General features: G+C 34.3%; 1 protein-coding gene across 4 annotated transcripts in view; it reads right to left on the bottom strand.

Annotated features, from left to right (window-relative positions):
- PCDH7 (protocadherin 7) overlaps window positions 1–18,427 on the bottom strand; it is a 303,573-nt gene that overhangs the window by 279,804 nt on the left and 5,342 nt on the right. The window contains exon 2 of one of the 4 annotated variants that reach the window (XM_074865958.1): window positions 17,815–18,053. The exons of the other annotated variants lie outside the window; for them this stretch is intronic. Coding sequence (XP_074722059.1) covers window positions 18,027–18,053 — 27 coding nt within the window. The 3' untranslated portion in view covers window positions 17,815–18,026. Of the gene's footprint in view, window positions 1–17,814; window positions 18,054–18,427 lie in introns of those variants that run through there. 4 annotated transcript variants of the gene reach the window in all.

Below are 18,427 nucleotides of genomic sequence, written 5' to 3'. Positions count from 1 at the left end.
AGAGGACATGACTTTGAATGTACAGACACAGATTTTGGAAATTAGTAATCTGACATTCAGAACACTATAGTTTTTATGTTTTCAAAATGAAAACTTAGTGTATTAGACCAACTGTATTCCTGCCTTCACTTTATTTCATATTTCTACAAATAAATTATATATTTTAAGAGTAAAGAAAGATCAGTGACAGAAAGTTTTTATAAAGTCACAATATAGGGAACACTACAGAAATTATAACAAAATGTTATACTGTGTTATCACAAAGCCATGATAGCATGTTTTTATCAGCCAGTTGTCACAAACTACTTTGCAAACAAACAGGGTTAATCATACAAACAGGAATTTGCTTTCTTTGACCTTCTTTAAATTACCTTTACAATTTCACTTTTTTTGTTATTATTAAGTTTTCAAGTATAAACATTGCTAATATTTCCATCTCATTCTTGTTTCCCTTTTTCTTCCTGAAGAGGTTCAACTTAGAGGTAAATTTACCAAACCTCTTTCATAATCTTCAGCACAAGAAGAAACACTGCATTATCAAAATCAGATGTTCCTACAATCACAACAGAACAAAACCCCTGTCTTTGGCACATTTATATACAACTTCTATGTGTATACTGTGACATAAAATTAATCTACCTAGTATTTTCACTTGACTGTAAGAGTTCAAGCCGTATTTGTTAGATAAATGCTAAATAGAGGACAAAACATAAACAGTTAAAAAAGTTGTGGCTGCTGCATGCTATCTTAGTTATTAGGAAGGCTATAAATACCTTCTAGTATCTCAGTTTGCATATTCCTCATTTTCTAGGCTTGAATACAGAAACAGCAAAATCCATCAATGTTTTTTATGACATGTAATAAATACTACAAGTCTTTTTCTTTTTTTTTTTTTTAATTAACTCTGATGTTTACTCACTACAAAGATTGCCTAGGGCAAAAGGACAAAGCAAAGCATCAAAATTCTCTGCAAATTCTTTACTGGTGAAAGTAAAACCTGCACAAATCCTGATGATGATCTCACAGACTCCTGTATCAGGACAGTGTCACATCACTGCTATCACTTCCTTCATTGTCACTTTTTACTTAAAATAACTATGATAAAGAGCTAATTACCATTTTTGGAAATAATGATATAACCTGGTATCTGGACAGAACACCTATAAAGCACTTGCATTTTGCTTACTCTCCTAGCTCCCCCAAGAATTTTCCACGTTTCTAGAAAGCATATGCAGCCAACAGGCAAGAGGGCAGAAGGATGCATAGCTGTACTCCAGCAGGCCTATGCCTTGTGTTCCCACCACCTGCTGCCACTACCAAATACACTGGTCCACTTGTCCATGCTCCAACAGTCAAAATGTACAGAAATACGTTAGAATATTTTTCTTAACAATAGGTCTGAACAGTCATTGGTACAGATGAAATATAACACACAACCAGTAAAATCATAACTGATGTCTGCTTCTGAAAAATTACAGTACAGCTGGAGTCTTATACCAGTTCAGTGACTTAGAAGGCACCCAAGCTACTCTTCTATGATCAATGGAGAGAGAGGTTCAGGGGACAGTACATACCTAAAATAGATGGAATAGCTTGACTTCTGAAGGTACTTATCCTTCTTTTGAAGTGGCCCTAGATAAGTAACTTGTGATAGATGACAAGCAAGCTGAGGTGAGATGAATTGGCCTAAGGGCCAAACTACACCTTTAGGTAACAAACTAAAAAATGTGATTCTTCATTAAAATTGGCATATGTACCTCACTCTTACATTGAGAACTCAACCTAATGTACATATAGGGATCTAACAGCAGTTCTGTTGATTAAAATGCATTCATACAAATGAGTTAAGCATAATTCTTCCCCAGTTATGTAAATCTTTGCAAGGAACACAAAGTTAGACTACTACAGGGAACTTTTGAAAACCTTATCCCTGTACAGTCAATGTGCATGAAGTTAAGCTTATTTCAATAGTACTAAATAATACCACTATGCTCTAATATTAGGCTGGAACATCTACTATATTTTAATAATGATATATAGATTGAGAATGAGCATATATGGATAAATGTAGATATCTATTATCCTACTATCAGCACAAATCAGTAAATAGGAATTTAATTCTGATGAAGTAAACAGGAGAAAAACATGTAAGAAATTTAATAATAGACACCATGTTCAAAAGAGAACTGCATTTAAACTCTGTTAAGGTGTTGAACTCCATTACACTTCAAACACCATTGTACTGTAAGCCATCTCTATAAACATATATAAGATACATCATCTCAGCAGAGTAATTTCAACCTGTCCTACAAAAAGTACCCTAACATTTCTAAAAGCTGAATATACTAACCTTAAAATTTGTGCTTGCTTGTACTTTCCTCAGGATGTATGACAGCAAAACCAGATCAGGGAACCTGACTCTCACAGCACTTGGACTCTGACTTGCAGTCTAGAATCCAGAGTGTGGACAAAATTCTGCACTCAGCAAGAACACTGGTTCTCTTACTGACCCCTATCTGAACTCATAATATCCTTGTGAAGAAGAAAATGCTATTATTCACTTCTTATGGACAAGAAATCAAAAACATAATATTGAGAGCATGTCTAGGATAAGACAGATCTGAAACTACATTGAAGGACACTTGTGATAGCATCCTGTTAACAAGGTCCTGCATTTCTCACATGGATTCTTTGCTCCCCTCCTTTTAAATACAAATGAGACTATTTGATTTAAAAAAAAAATACAAAACACAAAAAAACCACACCCCCCAAAAAACCCCCCGCAAAAGTACCCAACCAAAAAAACCCCACACTTTGATGTGATTTCATTATTTTACAATTATATCAAAGAATTCATTTGCAGGTCATCATGAAACATCTACTGTTTAGAACTTGTCCAATACTTTGATCAAGTTTAAGTCCAGGACACAGAGAGAGTATAATAATATTGCATCATACAGTACTACATCATGCAGTGATGTAATGAACTAAATTGTATTACTGGATACTATGCACTGTGGATAGTAGTTTGCAATTATTTTTATTTTCTCTGCTCCATTCTTTAGATGCAAAACATTTATTCTGCTTAATCTCTAACAACAGGTCACTGGTGTGTTTCTGTTCCTTTTCTGTACCTTTCTTTTCATTCTGTGTCTGCAAAATGTCAACACATAATTTAATAATGAACTACCAAGAAGATAGGTAAATGTTTACCCAGAATTTTCCAGTATGAATATCTTTCTTTTAAATTCTCTTAGCCCCCTTTAAGGTTGTGTGATAAACCCTTAAATTCTCTTAGCCCCCTCTAAGGTTGTGCTATAAATCATGAATCTATTCATAGCTTGGATCATTAATGAGTAAGTATGTTCCTTCCTCTAAAAAGAGCTAGCAAAGGTGTAACATTGCCTCATTTTCCCCCTTCACTGTCAATTACACACAAAGTCACTGAATAAGCTCCTCACAAATCAGGCTTCCTAGCTCTTGAATTATGGAAAAGGAGAGAAGATGGGCACTATTTCATTCATGCTTGAAATAACTTAAGCCTATTTTGGAAAGAAAAGTTTTCATGAAAAACAGAGAATTAGTCATAAAACTGACATTTCCTCTGTTTACTCTTTACAGTGTAGGTCAGACAGGTGCTTGCCAGACTGATCCTGAATTTAACTTGGGACGTTGATTCATGGAAACAGAAATCAGCCTGATTTGGGGAACTTTTTTTTTGGTTGGTTGGTTGGTTTGGTTTGGTTTTGTCCTTATTGTAACAGAGTAAAGATCCCTCTTTGGGAAAACAGTGTCCAAAATGTCATACAGACATGTACTGTTATTCTATGGGACAGGGAAATGCTGTAAATTAAGATCTTTCTTGTCTTCTCTGTCTTACTTTTCACCCTGTATGCTCAGACCTCCAAATATTTAAGGTTTTACAGAAGTTAGTTAATAAAAAAAAAAAAAAAAAAATAGAATTACACCAACAAGAAACTAATAGTAACATAGTTCTGGTTCTCCAACACTTTCTGCGATACATCAGAAACACCAAAATTTAAATAATATTAATTCTCCACCTCTTCTTAACATTTGACCCCTTAGTGCACAGTAGTATCTGACTCCTACTATACGAGAAAAATAAACTGGTTTGGTGGAAAGAACAGGTACTGAAATGAAAATCTAGAAATATTTACACTGCTCCTGGGAAGGTATACTAAAAACTCAGAGCATGATACTCGGGATTAGAATACAGATACTATAGGACTCCAAGGTACCTTATATGTGAGTAAAATTCCCATATATGTCAGTATACATATTTTACTGCCTCCTCAAGAAAAGCTGTCCCTCCAAAAAACCAAAAAATTTACAGATTGACTTTATTTGGCTCTTAAAACAGCTCTTCATAAAGCCAACATATAAGTGATTATTTTAAGGTTCACTAGGTTAATTTATTTCATCAGAATATTTACATTTAAATAAAAATAAATGGGGAGAAAAAATTTTGGAAGCAACTGTTTACATCACAGGTTCTCTTTATTTTATTCCTTTATTTCTTCATATTAGTTGTCTAGCCTATGCTTCGTGTAAGAGTCCCTTCAAAATCATTATAAACATGAGCATAGAAAAAAAAGTAGGCAGTCCTAAAAGATAGAAAGATGCAGCTTTCCTATCTATATCCCCCAGTGTCTTAAATGTGCACTGCTTTTGATGAAGAGAAACATAGAGAGCATCATTTTTACTTTACAAAGTTATCTCAAGATATTTTTTTAATTATTTAATAAAAGACTTTGCAAGAAACTAGAGTGCTAGAATGATTTAAAAACAGCTCTTCTTTCTGAGTTCCAATGAAAATTCTAGGGGGTAAAGAAAGAAACAAAGAAAGAAAAAAGAAAAACACAGAACTGTAAGTGTTCTATAAGAAAAGTCTTGCTTAAACGCTAGGCCTTTCCTTTGGGAGACAAAACAAATACCTGCAGTTTTCCACTTCAGAAAGAAAGTGGTAGGCAGAAAGATGTACATACTACAAGCTGGATTTCCTTTTCTCATGAGATTGCTCCTTTTCCTCCTCCAGATTACAAGTTTACAATGTCTTAAACATGGGATACACATTACAATCTATCAGAAACTTACTGCAGTCAATAGTTGAACTGCCTAATTATTGAGCTAGACATTCACTGACAGCATATGCCTCCTGGATCTACAATTCTTTCTTTTTAATCTTGTGATGAACTATAAACTGTTGACTGCAACCTATAACACCTATCTTGTAAATAAACTGTCCTCTCTATACGTATTGAAAAAGTTTGAGGTGAATTCTGTTACGTCAAAAATAGGAAAGACAGCAAAATGTTTTCTTCAGAGATTCCAGGACTCTGAGACATGCCATTGGTCCAGATTAGCACGGCTTTAATGATATTCTGAAAATGTGAAAAAAATTACCAGCTCAGTGAGGATTTTAGAAAGGCTAGAGATGGCTTCCCCAGAATGATAAAGATAAAAAAATGAGGTACAATTATTCAATCGCTTCCCTTATTCAAGACTTTTTCTACTGTATACCATATGATAGCATTCAGATTCTTTGTGTTCTGCTGTCTTACAGTACCCAGCTTCAGAATGATGCCTAATTATTATGAAATTCCTATTTCTACCCATAAACTAAAAATGTGGTTTCTGATTGAAACACTCCTACCACACTGTGAATACTGCTACCTCAAAATGGAAGACTTGATTTATGTAGAAGTAGTTGGGGAGCATCCTTTTAGGCAAAACTTGTAATTTGGACTTTAAATGCTAAAATGCCTTTAAAGAATTTTAGAAATAGTCTTCAAAGCCTGAAGAGTCCTTCTGACTTTTTTAAATCCCAAATGTGCATTTGTTGATCTTTCGTAAAGGACCTTTCTGTATGTGAATACCTGTTGTATATACAATAGCATTCTGCACGTAAACTCCTAGTGTCCCTCAGTGTAGATGTTAAGGAATTCATTAACAATGATAAGAGCTGTACATTTCATTATGCACAAAGAAATCTTCTCAAACATATTAATGTTAGTATTAAATTAGTACTAAAGTTTATAGCAGTAATAAAAAAAATGTTAAATTTTCAGTAAAGGCAAAATGCATTTTATGACTTGAGGTTTAGGGGCATTTTCTGACCATCTCTTACCCTGAATTTGTCAAGTTCGTAATGATAAATGCATGTTGTCATAATCTTTCACTGTTTCAGTGTACTGCTGCCCTAACAGCATCCACTCTTGTAAAACAGAACTGCAATCAAAAAGTTCAAAATTAATAGCTGTGAAATCTCAAGCACTCATAAGCATGTGTTTTTATCACTTCCATGCTGTGCAGATCGGGTACTCTTGTTATTTATTATTTGTGACAGTGAACAATTCCCACTTGCTTTAGTGAAAAAGTGAAGAGCTGTTTGCATAACTAGCAAGGTGAAAAAACAGATTTCAAACTGTTGGAATCATTTCACAAGAACAATGTACACAGACCAGAAGACAGCTTTCTTTCAGAGCACTATAATGTGCTGACTACGCTGTGTTATTCTACTCTCTATGTATCCTTTGTTTAAAAACAGCTCTTACAGTATGTTCTGCATTTGTGAAGAGCCTGAAATGATGGAGTCTTAGTACAGTACAGGGGCTCCTATGTACTTCAGTAGTCACCCTCATCATCTTCACACTGAAAAAATATGAATGTTTATAATGTCTTAATGCAGCAATGTGTTTATATAGTATATGGTTAGTACGTGGTCTGCAACTGATACAGAGAGTACTCTGGGACCCACACTCACAACAGCTAGCTCACACACCACCAAGCTAGAATGAAGCACAACTTCCTGCTGCAATTTGTCAAATGTGTTTCTCTCCCCTGTGAGCTAAGCAGCAGAATATGTGATTTTACAGGGAAATACTTAAGTATCCAAAGTACTTTATCTCTTAAAGAAGCAACCATTTTAAGAGGAGACACTAAAGAAGAAAGCATAGCATCAGAAATGAAACACAGAGATAGTATGTCCAAATAGTATATATTTCAAATAAAAAGGAAAGGTTAAAGATGGTACCTGTAACAGTACTACAAAATGTATCCATCTGATTTAATATTAATGTACAGGAAAATCTATCATAGATCAGGACAGTGAGTGAGATTTGCCTGTGGGCAGTACTATTACCAGTGCACAATTAGTTGCAGATCAGAGACACTGGCCTTAGATCTGTTCTCATGTCAGTAATGTCTCCTAGATGATTGAAAACCAACGGCTCTTGATGAAATGCTATTTATTTAGCTACAGACAATTTGATTAAATGTAAGGGTAATAATAACAAAACTAGTAATGTCTAACGTGACATGAAATGTTGTAGGTTGTACTTTAATTGAGACATTTCTGTGACAAATACGAAATTATGAAATGAAACAGGATATGTTACATGAGAAGCTTTTATGCCAAAGTCATCTTCTTTCAATTAAAAAAAAACCCACCACATTGTGAATGCTAAAAAGAAGTCTTTCCTACTGTCAATTGCTATAAACCCATCACAAAGTATGAATTCTTAGTCCTTAATGCTAAGTCTTTCAAATCCTTGGACTTATTTCATTTATTTTTTTCCTTTGATAACAGATGGATTTTCTTTTATCCTTAGTAATTTGCATCATCAGTAGATCATGAAGTCTTATAAATACATAAAGCCTTTTAGAAACATTTGATAGAGTGATGCTTTAGCCAGTCCTTTCATATTTCTGTAACATTAATTTTCCAGGAAGGTTACTGTATAATTTGAAGAGTTCAGACACTTTATATATTTAATTAAGCATTAGTAAAGAAAAAATACATAAATTTAGCATTCAAGGTTCCTAGAAAGGTGCACTAATATTCAGTACTAAAAAGTCTAAGATGAATTTTCAATTCGTTCAACAGTGTCTGGGCCAATTGAATATAACATCCTTCAGTCTCTGTGTATGTCGCAAAAGTGATAAAATATTTCACAGTATAACAAAAACAAAATCTTCTTAATTGATTCTGCACAGAGGAATTTCACACTGTTGCTTATCTTTTCCTCTGCACTAAAGAACAACCAAAAAGATCCAGAATACTACCAACATTTCACAAATAAATATTTAAAGAATCAGTGTTGCACAAAAAAAGATAGGACAAATTATGTAAGTGTCCAGTTATCTCTGCAAAATGCAAAACAGTGAAGGCAGTGTCATTTTGCAAACAGTTACAAAAATTTCCTTCACTTCTAAACTAACTCTCCCATGTATTTTCTTAAATTCATGGAAAAAAGCACATATAGACACCGCAAGCAGCAATTTTTTTAGTAACATATAATTCCACATATGGACTTGGAGAATTTAAACAGGATGAGCTACTGCACTGCACCAACCTATACTAGTTTCATATCTGCTCAAAGGGGCTGCCATCATCAAGTCTGAACCTAGTGAATGAACCCACCCATTACATAAACCCACATCCTGATGAAACACCTCCTGCACCTCGGCGGTAGTTCTTTGTCATTCCTGTAAAGTACTACTCCGATCTGCACTGTTGCTAGATATTTCAGTTATGTTATTATATTCTATTTTATATGTATATAGTAATAAATTGGGTAAAATACATGACCCAGACTACGTGCTGTAATTTCTAGGAAAAACACTGATAGTTGAAAGCCACCATGAAAACGGGTACTGCTCTGTTTCACACCCATTGCTGTCACTTGAATTAACACCTGCTCTAGAAATAGCTGAATTTTGTTCATATTCAGAAAAAAATCAATTAAAATAAGGTGATAGATTCAGGCCCTTAAGTTGCAGTAAATAGAATAAAACCATCAGTATATAGTTAGAGGAGCCTTCTGAGTAAATTTTCTAAATCTATATGACAGACCTTACCCAAGATCTGAGCTGAGGTTCATTTGCTGGATATTTAGTGACCTGTCTTAAGTAGAGATTTCTAGTTTCTAGTGCAATTATTCCTTCTATAAAAGAACACACAACATTACTTGAAAATGAAACAAATACTTCTTTCTCAAAGAAATCAGTTACTGTCCTGTAAACTTGTGCTGCAACTGGAACATAATTACATGCTCATTGAAAATAGCATTTTTCTGATTCAACAGAATGATGGATATCCTCTCTCACTATCATGCAAGGCACACGTTATGTTATTATAACCAATTTAGAACACATGGGTGAAGATAAGGAAACTGATTCACCATTTCATTACTCAAATCTTATGACTATGTAACTTCTCTTAGAACAGGAGTGACATGATGGAGAATGAGACCAAATGTATGTTGAAACGAGCAGACATAAAAGGTGTGAACAGCAAAGGTAGTAAAACAGGGACTTAAAATTTCACTGTGAAAATCTTGGGGCCAGGTAAAGTAACTAATATTTTAATTTGCTGTTGTTTTAGTATCTATATTTCCATTCTTGCAAACTACTGAAGTATTTTTGTTGTTAATATAGTGTTTAAAAAAGGACTCCCAAATAAATTAAACAGATTTGCCTAAGCAAATATCCAGATTTCATCTGAGAGACAAAGTCTTTCTTGTAAGTATGCCTACAAGGAGTAACACACAACTCCATGAATAAACACCATGACCTGTCAGTTAACTGAACAAACGTAGTTTGCCATATATACTCTTGTTGTACCATTAGTAAGAATGTGTTTAATACTAAAATCATACTTTTCGAAATGTCATTAAAGCCACACCATTCCCAGAGCCTGTTACAAAGATAATTTTATATTTGTATGCAATACATGATGAAAACCTACTCCGTTATTTTGCAAATTATATGTATATAGGTGGTAATAAGATGCTAAGATTTGATGCATAATATCCAAACTGATAAACTGGTCTTCTGTATCTATATTTTGTTTTAATATAAAGCAGTCTTTGAATATTGTATCACCTGATTTAACTTACAGCGACTGATATTAGTTAAATTTGATTGACTTTTGTGGAACTATGCGTAGTTTCACCTAACATGAGATAAACATCAGCCTGAGAGGTCTGAAGATGAATGGAAAATCATTTAAGCTGACTGCTGTTAGTATTGCTTCTGTGAAAACAGGAACAGTTTGTGTCAATTCAAAAATAACTTGTTAACCTAACATTAGTATATATATGAACATATATCTGCACATGCACATTCTATTAATAGTCATGTGTATTTGAAAACCGAACATAAGTTGTTACTAGAAAAATAATTTTCAACCTTGCCAAAGTGCACTATATTCACAGAGTGGTTTTATTTTAATTATTGTTTCTTTAAGTAAACCAAATGATTTAGTGATTGCTGTTTTGTTTGGCCTTGAGCTGCAGCTACAGAAGAGTGTCCCAGAAGACACCCAGGTCTTGCGTCATACACCCTGTCTGTGCCACTCTGTGCAGATATCTCAGAAACTTCAGGGTATCTAAAGTGACACTAGGATGTATATGTTTAGTCAGCTGAATCACACCCAGAACACCATGACAGTCTCCATAATTTCCTTTAGTTAATTTTTCCACATAACATTGAACTCAGAAACACAATTCTACATCAAGTTGTATCCCTGTAAAAGTATTGTCCTGATAAAGGATATTTTCCCCTAGGGTAAGTCTCTGAGTATGTGTTAAAGCAATTCTGCTTCACATGGATTTGGTATCCAAAGGAAGCAGGGGCTACTTCTCATATTTTACACTGCTCCAGGGCTGAAAAGTCCTTGACATCTATACATGGATAGACAGAATAAATTATGGTGGCCCCTCTCACTTCTCTCTGAGAAGTGCTACCACAGAGAAAACATTTGGCACATATCACAAAAGACACATTTCCTGGCCACAACCCCAGTCAAGAAACTACTTTTCAGGTAGTTTATGGAGAATTGTCCATATTCATCATGTGACCATGTAATGCAGGAATTCTTATCTTGTCAGGTGACAAATATTTTGTTGCTTACAATGTGATACCATAAAGGAATTGGCTCAGACAAGGCTGCAAGGTAAAATTATCTCTGAATTTTTGGCAGATGGAATCAGTATTTCTGTATTATAGTTCTACCACATATTCTGTGAATGATTTTCAGCATGTCAGCTAGTACCTATCTTCTGTACCTAGTCTTAAAAAATGACTTTACATTATCCATAATTTGACTTTGTTATCTGTAGATAATAAAAGACCTTATATCAAATAATTTGATAAATATTAATTTTATTGCTTCCTAATACTCCAAGAATGCTACTTCCAACAACACATTTCTTTCCTTGAAGGATTACAAACTCAGCTATTAGGTTGTTTGATTCATAACACAAAATCTGTTACAAAAACTTATCTGACGGAACAATATTTGTCTTTAAAAAATATACTCACTCTTGTCAGTAGTTAATAAGGTAAATTAACTTTTGAAAGACAAACATAATGCTTTTCTTCAGCTTCTAAAAATTGAGTCATTTGTGATCCACTCTGAGTAAAATTAAACTATACTTTTGCGGTTATGCTGCAGCGTTTTACAAGCTGATTGCAAAACAGCTGTGTTACCTAAATGAGAGGATTATTTGATTGATATAAACAATAAAAAAAAAGCACATGACTTTTACATATCTTTCAGTTTTAAACATGGCCAGAATATTATTTCTGTTCTAACTTCTAAAATCCAAAACTTTTAAGTTTTGCCATCTTCTCCTTCCACAAAAAAATAACAATAAAGTTGTTCCTCCACACTGCTCATATATCAAACTTATTCCCTATGTTTCGAATACAGTCAAAAGTTGCTCTTAATTGCAATTTCACAACTCTTGTCAGTGAAAATGGGCTTATAAGAGTGAGCAAACAACTCATGTTAAGCACAGTTCCACACAGTTGAACACCAATGTGTGTCACTGACATCATTCAGAAACCTGACTCAGTATAATCACATTTTGAGATTTTGACATCTGTTCATGACCTGCTCTCAGTTAAATATTTATAGAGGAAATTGCACTAAAATAAGAAAATATTTTAAATAGTTTTGAATCCTCCTCTGTCTTCTTCTGTTGTTGTAAATCACATTTTAGATGCCCCAACTAACCTTAGTTACTCCAACACTACTGTGATATTTTGTCATCCACAATAGCAAAATAAAAGTGACCTTGAGAGGTCTCTGTTGCCTGAAGTATATAGAAGACAGTAAGTCAGCCCTAGCTTTTTCATAATATGTGTATGTTCTCGCCCCTCTCCTTAGATGTTTTTTTCATAGAAGTCAAAACTCAAAGGGACTCTATAATTTTACCTCATCTGCTTTTTTCTCAGACCTTAGATTCACAAATTATTTTTACTTACATTTCATTAAGATTTAAAAATGTCAAACCATGTAACTTAGTACAAATAAGAAAAAACATAGAAGGATACAGGATATAGGTGAATTTCATTTCTACTATTTACCTAGCGACATGATTTTTGTAAGCTAGGAAGCTAGCAAGGCTTGATAGGACTGGTTATTGCGAGATCAACTGAAAGAAAATTATTTAAAATATTTTTAATAACAATATTTTATCTCCTTATACTGCTACTGGGCCTTGCAGCATACACTGTTAGAATAACTTGAATCGCACAGTCCACATTAGCAAAACACTTTTCATTAAACTGCACAGTCAATAAACTTGACATACATCCATATGAATGTCGACATTTTCTTTTACGATCGATTAAGAAATGTAAATAATGCAAATTTATATACAAAAATAATAATAACATTAAATTTAAATTTGATTCTGGATAGTAACTGTTGTTCTATTTTTTTGTTGTTTTACTTTTTAATTAAAATGAATATCTAATATATGCTAGCAAAGTCCAAAATATGGTAACAGATTGACAACAAATCTACTCTTCTAGGAAAGAAAAATCAGGGGAGATAAATTACAGAAATCTCATTGCCTGAGCACACAGTGAGATAAAACCACCTAAAAATATAATACTTTTTTTTAAAAAAGAGAAATGTAGAACATAAATTACATGGAACATATTACATGCAGCCTAAGACTGAAAAAAATAAATTGTTTTGCAGCTTTAACAGTTTCTAGATATCTGTTGGAAGCAGATTTGCTTAGAAAACTTAGAAAACCAGCCTGCTAAATACTGTACTGAATTGCTCATATGTCTGTATCAATATTTCCTGTATATATAGTCAAAGAAAATGAAAATTATGTGTCCTCTTAAGATTAGTAATTAAATACTAAAATGCTCAGCAAATATAGTGAAGAGTTCACAGTGCTTATGAAGGATTTAGTTAATTGACTCATAAGTACAATGCTAACTACTTCTGAAGTCTGTTGATTTTCTTTTATATTTTAATGCAAAACCAATTTGATAAGTTTTACATCTCAAAGTTGCCCAGCAAATCACTAACTAAATAAACCTTCTAAAACTTCTGAAAGAAAATCCTTACGGGAAAATGTGCCTGAAACTCCAGGACAGGTATTTCTCTGAAACACAGCTGACAGTCAAACTAGCAAATATCTCAAATACTAGAAAACAAGGCAACTAAACATAAAAAAAAAAAAAAAAAAAAAAAAAAAGAGTGAAAGAAAGAAGAAACACATTCAGAAATACACTGCTACAGTACAAAGACTGACACACAATAGTCAAACTGCTAACCGTGGTTATAATCCAGGTTCATATCAGTACGTACAATGCCAGAGAGCTGTCTGAGTTGATAAATCACAGATTCTGTCCTTTTAAAGATGTTTCTTGCTACCCCTTGCCTATAATAGTACAGTTCTTTGCTTATTCAGAGCATGAATCCTCCTTTACTCAGATCCTGTCCCTTTTGGCTCTGTAAATCTCCTGGGAGTGCAGAATGATTCAGTAGTAACTTAGTCATTTGCACACTGTACAAGATGATTTTACTGAAAAGGGAAAAAATAAAGGCTGCACTTACCAGTGGAACACTCTTTGTTAAATAAAGATAATTAAAGCATCAGCAATCCATCTATTTAATGTTTAATTAGCCCCTCTTTCATCATAATTTGTTACTGAAGGTCAAATGTGGGTCACTTTTAAAAACAAATTTTAAAGTATTTAATATAATGCAAATTGAGAACAGAAAATCGAAATACACTTCTGTACACTTTGCACCAAACAGTATTAAAGTTAAATGTATGAAAGAAGTCACCAATATAAACATTTATACTTAAAGTTTCCATTTTTTTTCCTCTATATTGCCCTTAGTACTACCATAATAATGTTATTTTTATGATTATTCTACTGTAGGACATTTGCTTAGCTGAAAGTTGTGAAAAACTTTATTGTTGAGAGCTGCTTTTTGATTATAAAAAGCAGTCTTTGAGATAAGTCTGTGTGTGTGTATGTGTGTGTCTGTACATAAGCAAAAAAAAGGATGATGCTTTCTTGCGTGGTTAAACTGGTTGCCCCCTTAATGGACGAATTTTGGGTCCTATTAAGGTTGCTGGTTATATGGGCATATTTATGAGGAAATTGACCCATTTAGTTTATCAATACAATTCAAACACATGATAACTAACTTGTCAAAAAGCTTCTACATTGCAACAGACTGGTTAATGTTTGAAATGTTATGAAACAAATTAACTGGCTACCGCACAATGACTTTTTTTCAGAAATTAATTTCTACATATTTCACTTTCCTGAAATAAGACTTAACAGAAATGAATCTACTTTTGACTAGTGTGTCAGCACACTGTGGTATGATAAACACTTTTCTTCACTAAACAGTACATTTCCAGTGAGAAATGGTATAGGGATAATTCATGAAGGATTACAGAATTGACCAGGAAGCCAATACCCCAAGCAAAGAAATAATGCCACTCAGAAATTCCTGTACTGGTTCTGCTGATTCTACTGATGGTGACCAATATCTCTTAAACAAACAAACAAAAAAAAACACAAAAAAACCACCAACCAAAACAAACACCACCACAACTACAGTGTTTTAAGTAGTCAATAATTGGATTGTTGAGCAGACCAAGCAAAAAAGAAACCATAAGAATATGATGGCCAAAAAATGTAAACACATAAACAGGGTTTAAAAGGCCTGTTCTTCAAACAGTGGTTGTTAACATGATAATCTCTTATTTGTGATTAAAAGTTCCAGTGAAATAAACCTGCTCATATGCCACTCTTTTGCACTGTGAAACAAAGCAGACAAAACAGCATATATTGTAAAGCTATATATGTAACTAACATGAGAAAATAAACAATTATTTACAATTAAAATCTATTATTAGAATGATGATTAAGGATGCAACCCTCCAAGCTGCTAAGTGATTCCTCTTAGGCACTGAGCTTTCCTTATCTTTGGCTGTCTTTACTGGAAATTAGTAGTATCCAGGCTCCTTGCAGGCAATGTGCAGCACCTGGAGGGTTCAGATTTTAAATCTGTGATCCAGAAAAACACTTGCTTAAACTCATCCACATTCAACAAAACACTTCTGTGCAGCTTTAACTTTAGACAAGTGATTAAGGCCCATGGAATACTAAGTGATTTAAATATTTGTTTGCCATTAAGTAGATATATTAGTGCTTTACTGAATGGGAGATAATTGATAAATGGGAGGCTAAAAGAATATTTCAGAGTAATACCATGGTAAATAAGACAAGAATTGGAGTTGTGAAAAATCTTCTAAAAAAGTGACAGTGAAATGTCAGAAGTCTATTGAATACAGAATTCAGTTTTAAACTTTATACAAAACACCTGATGTCAAGAAGGAGGAGAGTTGCAAATTGTTTGTAGTTTTCTCCCCTGAAATTCTCCTATACAGTCCTGTATCAAACAAGATGCATTTGGGAACTCATATAAGAAATTCAATGCATTGCCTTAAAAAGGAAGTATCAAATAATCAGAATGAAAACAACTTGCATTCGCTGGAGTACACCAGTCGGTCATGTAAGTTGAGACTTTATTTCCTGACTGCTATATTGTAGATATACGAAAGTATCAATTACCAATTCTAATTACACTAATGGGAAATTAGTATTGCTCTCATCTCCAGTAACTTAGAGCAGGTACATTCTGCTGTGTCCACTTATTTGTTCTAAAACTTTATACACCTTCTAATGTCTCCTTACTACAAAGGGAACTGACAATGAGTAAATAAAGGCAGCCTTAGAGATTTCAACTAGTCTCCCTATTATGGTCACGTCAATATGCCACTGGTTCTATTTCACATGTACAGCTGAACTATGAAACAATCTGTTACACACCACATCAGAACCCTTTTAACTGCAACTGCCCCACATTTCTCTCTAAACAAGCTGCTGAACAAGAGCTCCACGTGGCTTGGGTGTTAAAAATCCTCATGTGTTTTGCCTGATAAACTGAGAAATGCTCCACTGTCAATGTTTGAGATGTGAGAAGTCTACATATTGTTTATGCAAATAAGTCCTAATGTCCCCGCTATTATGCAAAAGCGTGAACAAAACTATATAAATGTCACGCAGCAACAAGCTGGCAAGTACCCATAGGAAAGTGGTAACAGAAGTTTTGTGCCTGATAGTCTCTCTTATAAAGTCTGTTATTTAGCACTACCTTTACTGTTTTCTTGGACGCTTTCCTTAACTTACATGTATGCTTTGTAAGTGTGCAAAAACTCTCTACATATTCAAAAGCAAAAAGACGAGGCGTTAGAATATTGGCTATAAATTATTCAACTGAACTAACCTTAATAACAAACTAAACATTTAGCCCAGGGAAACTATCAACACTGAGAAATTTGTTTTGTAACAAACTAGATAAATAATGGAGCAATTCAGCATGTACTTCTTCCAGTTTGATCGTTGCAAGTAAAAGTGGAATAAAGCTATTTTCTTCTACTAAGAAGTCTTCTAATGTATTGTATGTCGAAATATATACTTGAAAAATGTTAATTCAAAACATATTTCTGTAATGTAATCTTAATTAAGTTTTTTTTTATCAAGCAAAATAGTCATTTGTGGATGACTAGGTGGAATCCTTTACCATTCCTACACTTAGTATGCAAGTTATTCTTTTACACTGAAAATAAATTACTCTTTGACAGTTTATAATTCCTATGTTTAGACGAATTGCAGCAGCAAGAAAGAAGTAGTATCTGATTAGCATATGTTCCACTGCTACTTTGTTATTCCAGTGTTCACTAAAACGGCATAACCTACTATGTGCTTAATAAGCCTTAGTAGATGGAACCTTAGGAACTTTCTTTGTATTTTATACAGACAATTTTCAAACTGAAATTGTAATGTACTCTCCAGGAGAGAGTTAATGAAATGTATCACCCAGAAACTACTGTGTCAAACGTTCTATAAATCTGTATCACTTGTAAAGCAACATACACAAAAATACTGGCAGATAGTACATCACTCACAGTGGTTTTGGTGATCTGGAAGACTGAGTGGCTCATAGAATTCATTTTCTTTTACAGTATTTTAAGTATTTCTGAGCAGAATGCAAATACTGGCAACACATTGTAAAACTTCAATTGTAGTAGACTAGCAGACGTTTCAGAGTATAAAAAAAAGTCATAGTGTACCATATTTGCATGTTAATAAGTTGAAAAGAAAGCATTTTTGTCAGACTAGTCAGTATTTCCCTCTTCCAGACTTGGCTCTGTATGTACATGAATCAGTATTCATTTATCTCTAGATTCTTGTGCAACATGCACTGTAGCTGAGGAAACATTCAGAATATTATCTTACATGGAAAGATGTAATGGAAATCACCAGGTGTTAAGTATCTCATTTTACTATCACCCAAAAAGTACTCCCCCAAAGATAAGTGACTTCTGTTCAGGCTACATATGTGTCTTATAAAATAAACAAGACAGACGCTTCGTTCTCCTCTGTGCTAGCCCTGTTTTATTTCAAGGACTGCAAAGAAGTCCCACCCAGCACCAGTTTTAGTCTATCAGAGCTTCACTGAACCGACCTTCACCAACACAGCCGAGATCTGAGCCCGTCACTTGGAGCACTCCGAAGGCACCCCTCACTCCGAGGGGTCTCACAGCAGTGACACTCTCTCTAGATAGAGCTATGCAGCAGCTAGGCTGGCAAATTAGGGCCTCTCAACTTGAATGAATGAATTTCATGTGCTATACAAGGGGAGGGGAAAAAAAAAAAAAAAAAAAAAAAGCAATGAAAACTTACTGGGATGCGATTCTAAGCTCGCTAACATTTATGTGTATTCAGAGCAACTGCTGCAATGAGGGCAATCTCTGTGGTGTAAATTAGCCCGCAGATAGGCTTTCTAGATTATTTAAGCATTTTGGACCTAATGAAAGGCCTGGTAATTACAGCCATTAACGCTTCAGCGCAGCGGCTGCAAATCCACTCTCACCCACAGCTTTAGGAAGCGGCTGGCAGGCAGAAACCCCCTTTCCCCAAAACACCTGGTTACCGAGGCGAAACTTTCCTCCTCAGTCGGAGCTCACCGCCTCTAAGGCCGGGAAAGCATCACGGCGGGGGA

The sequence above is a fragment of the Strix uralensis genome, chromosome 4 (genome assembly GCF_047716275.1).
Source record: "Strix uralensis isolate ZFMK-TIS-50842 chromosome 4, bStrUra1, whole genome shotgun sequence".
In the NCBI taxonomy this organism is placed as follows: Eukaryota; Metazoa; Chordata; class Aves; order Strigiformes; family Strigidae; genus Strix; species Strix uralensis.
This window is presented reverse-complemented; position numbering and strand designations above follow the sequence as displayed.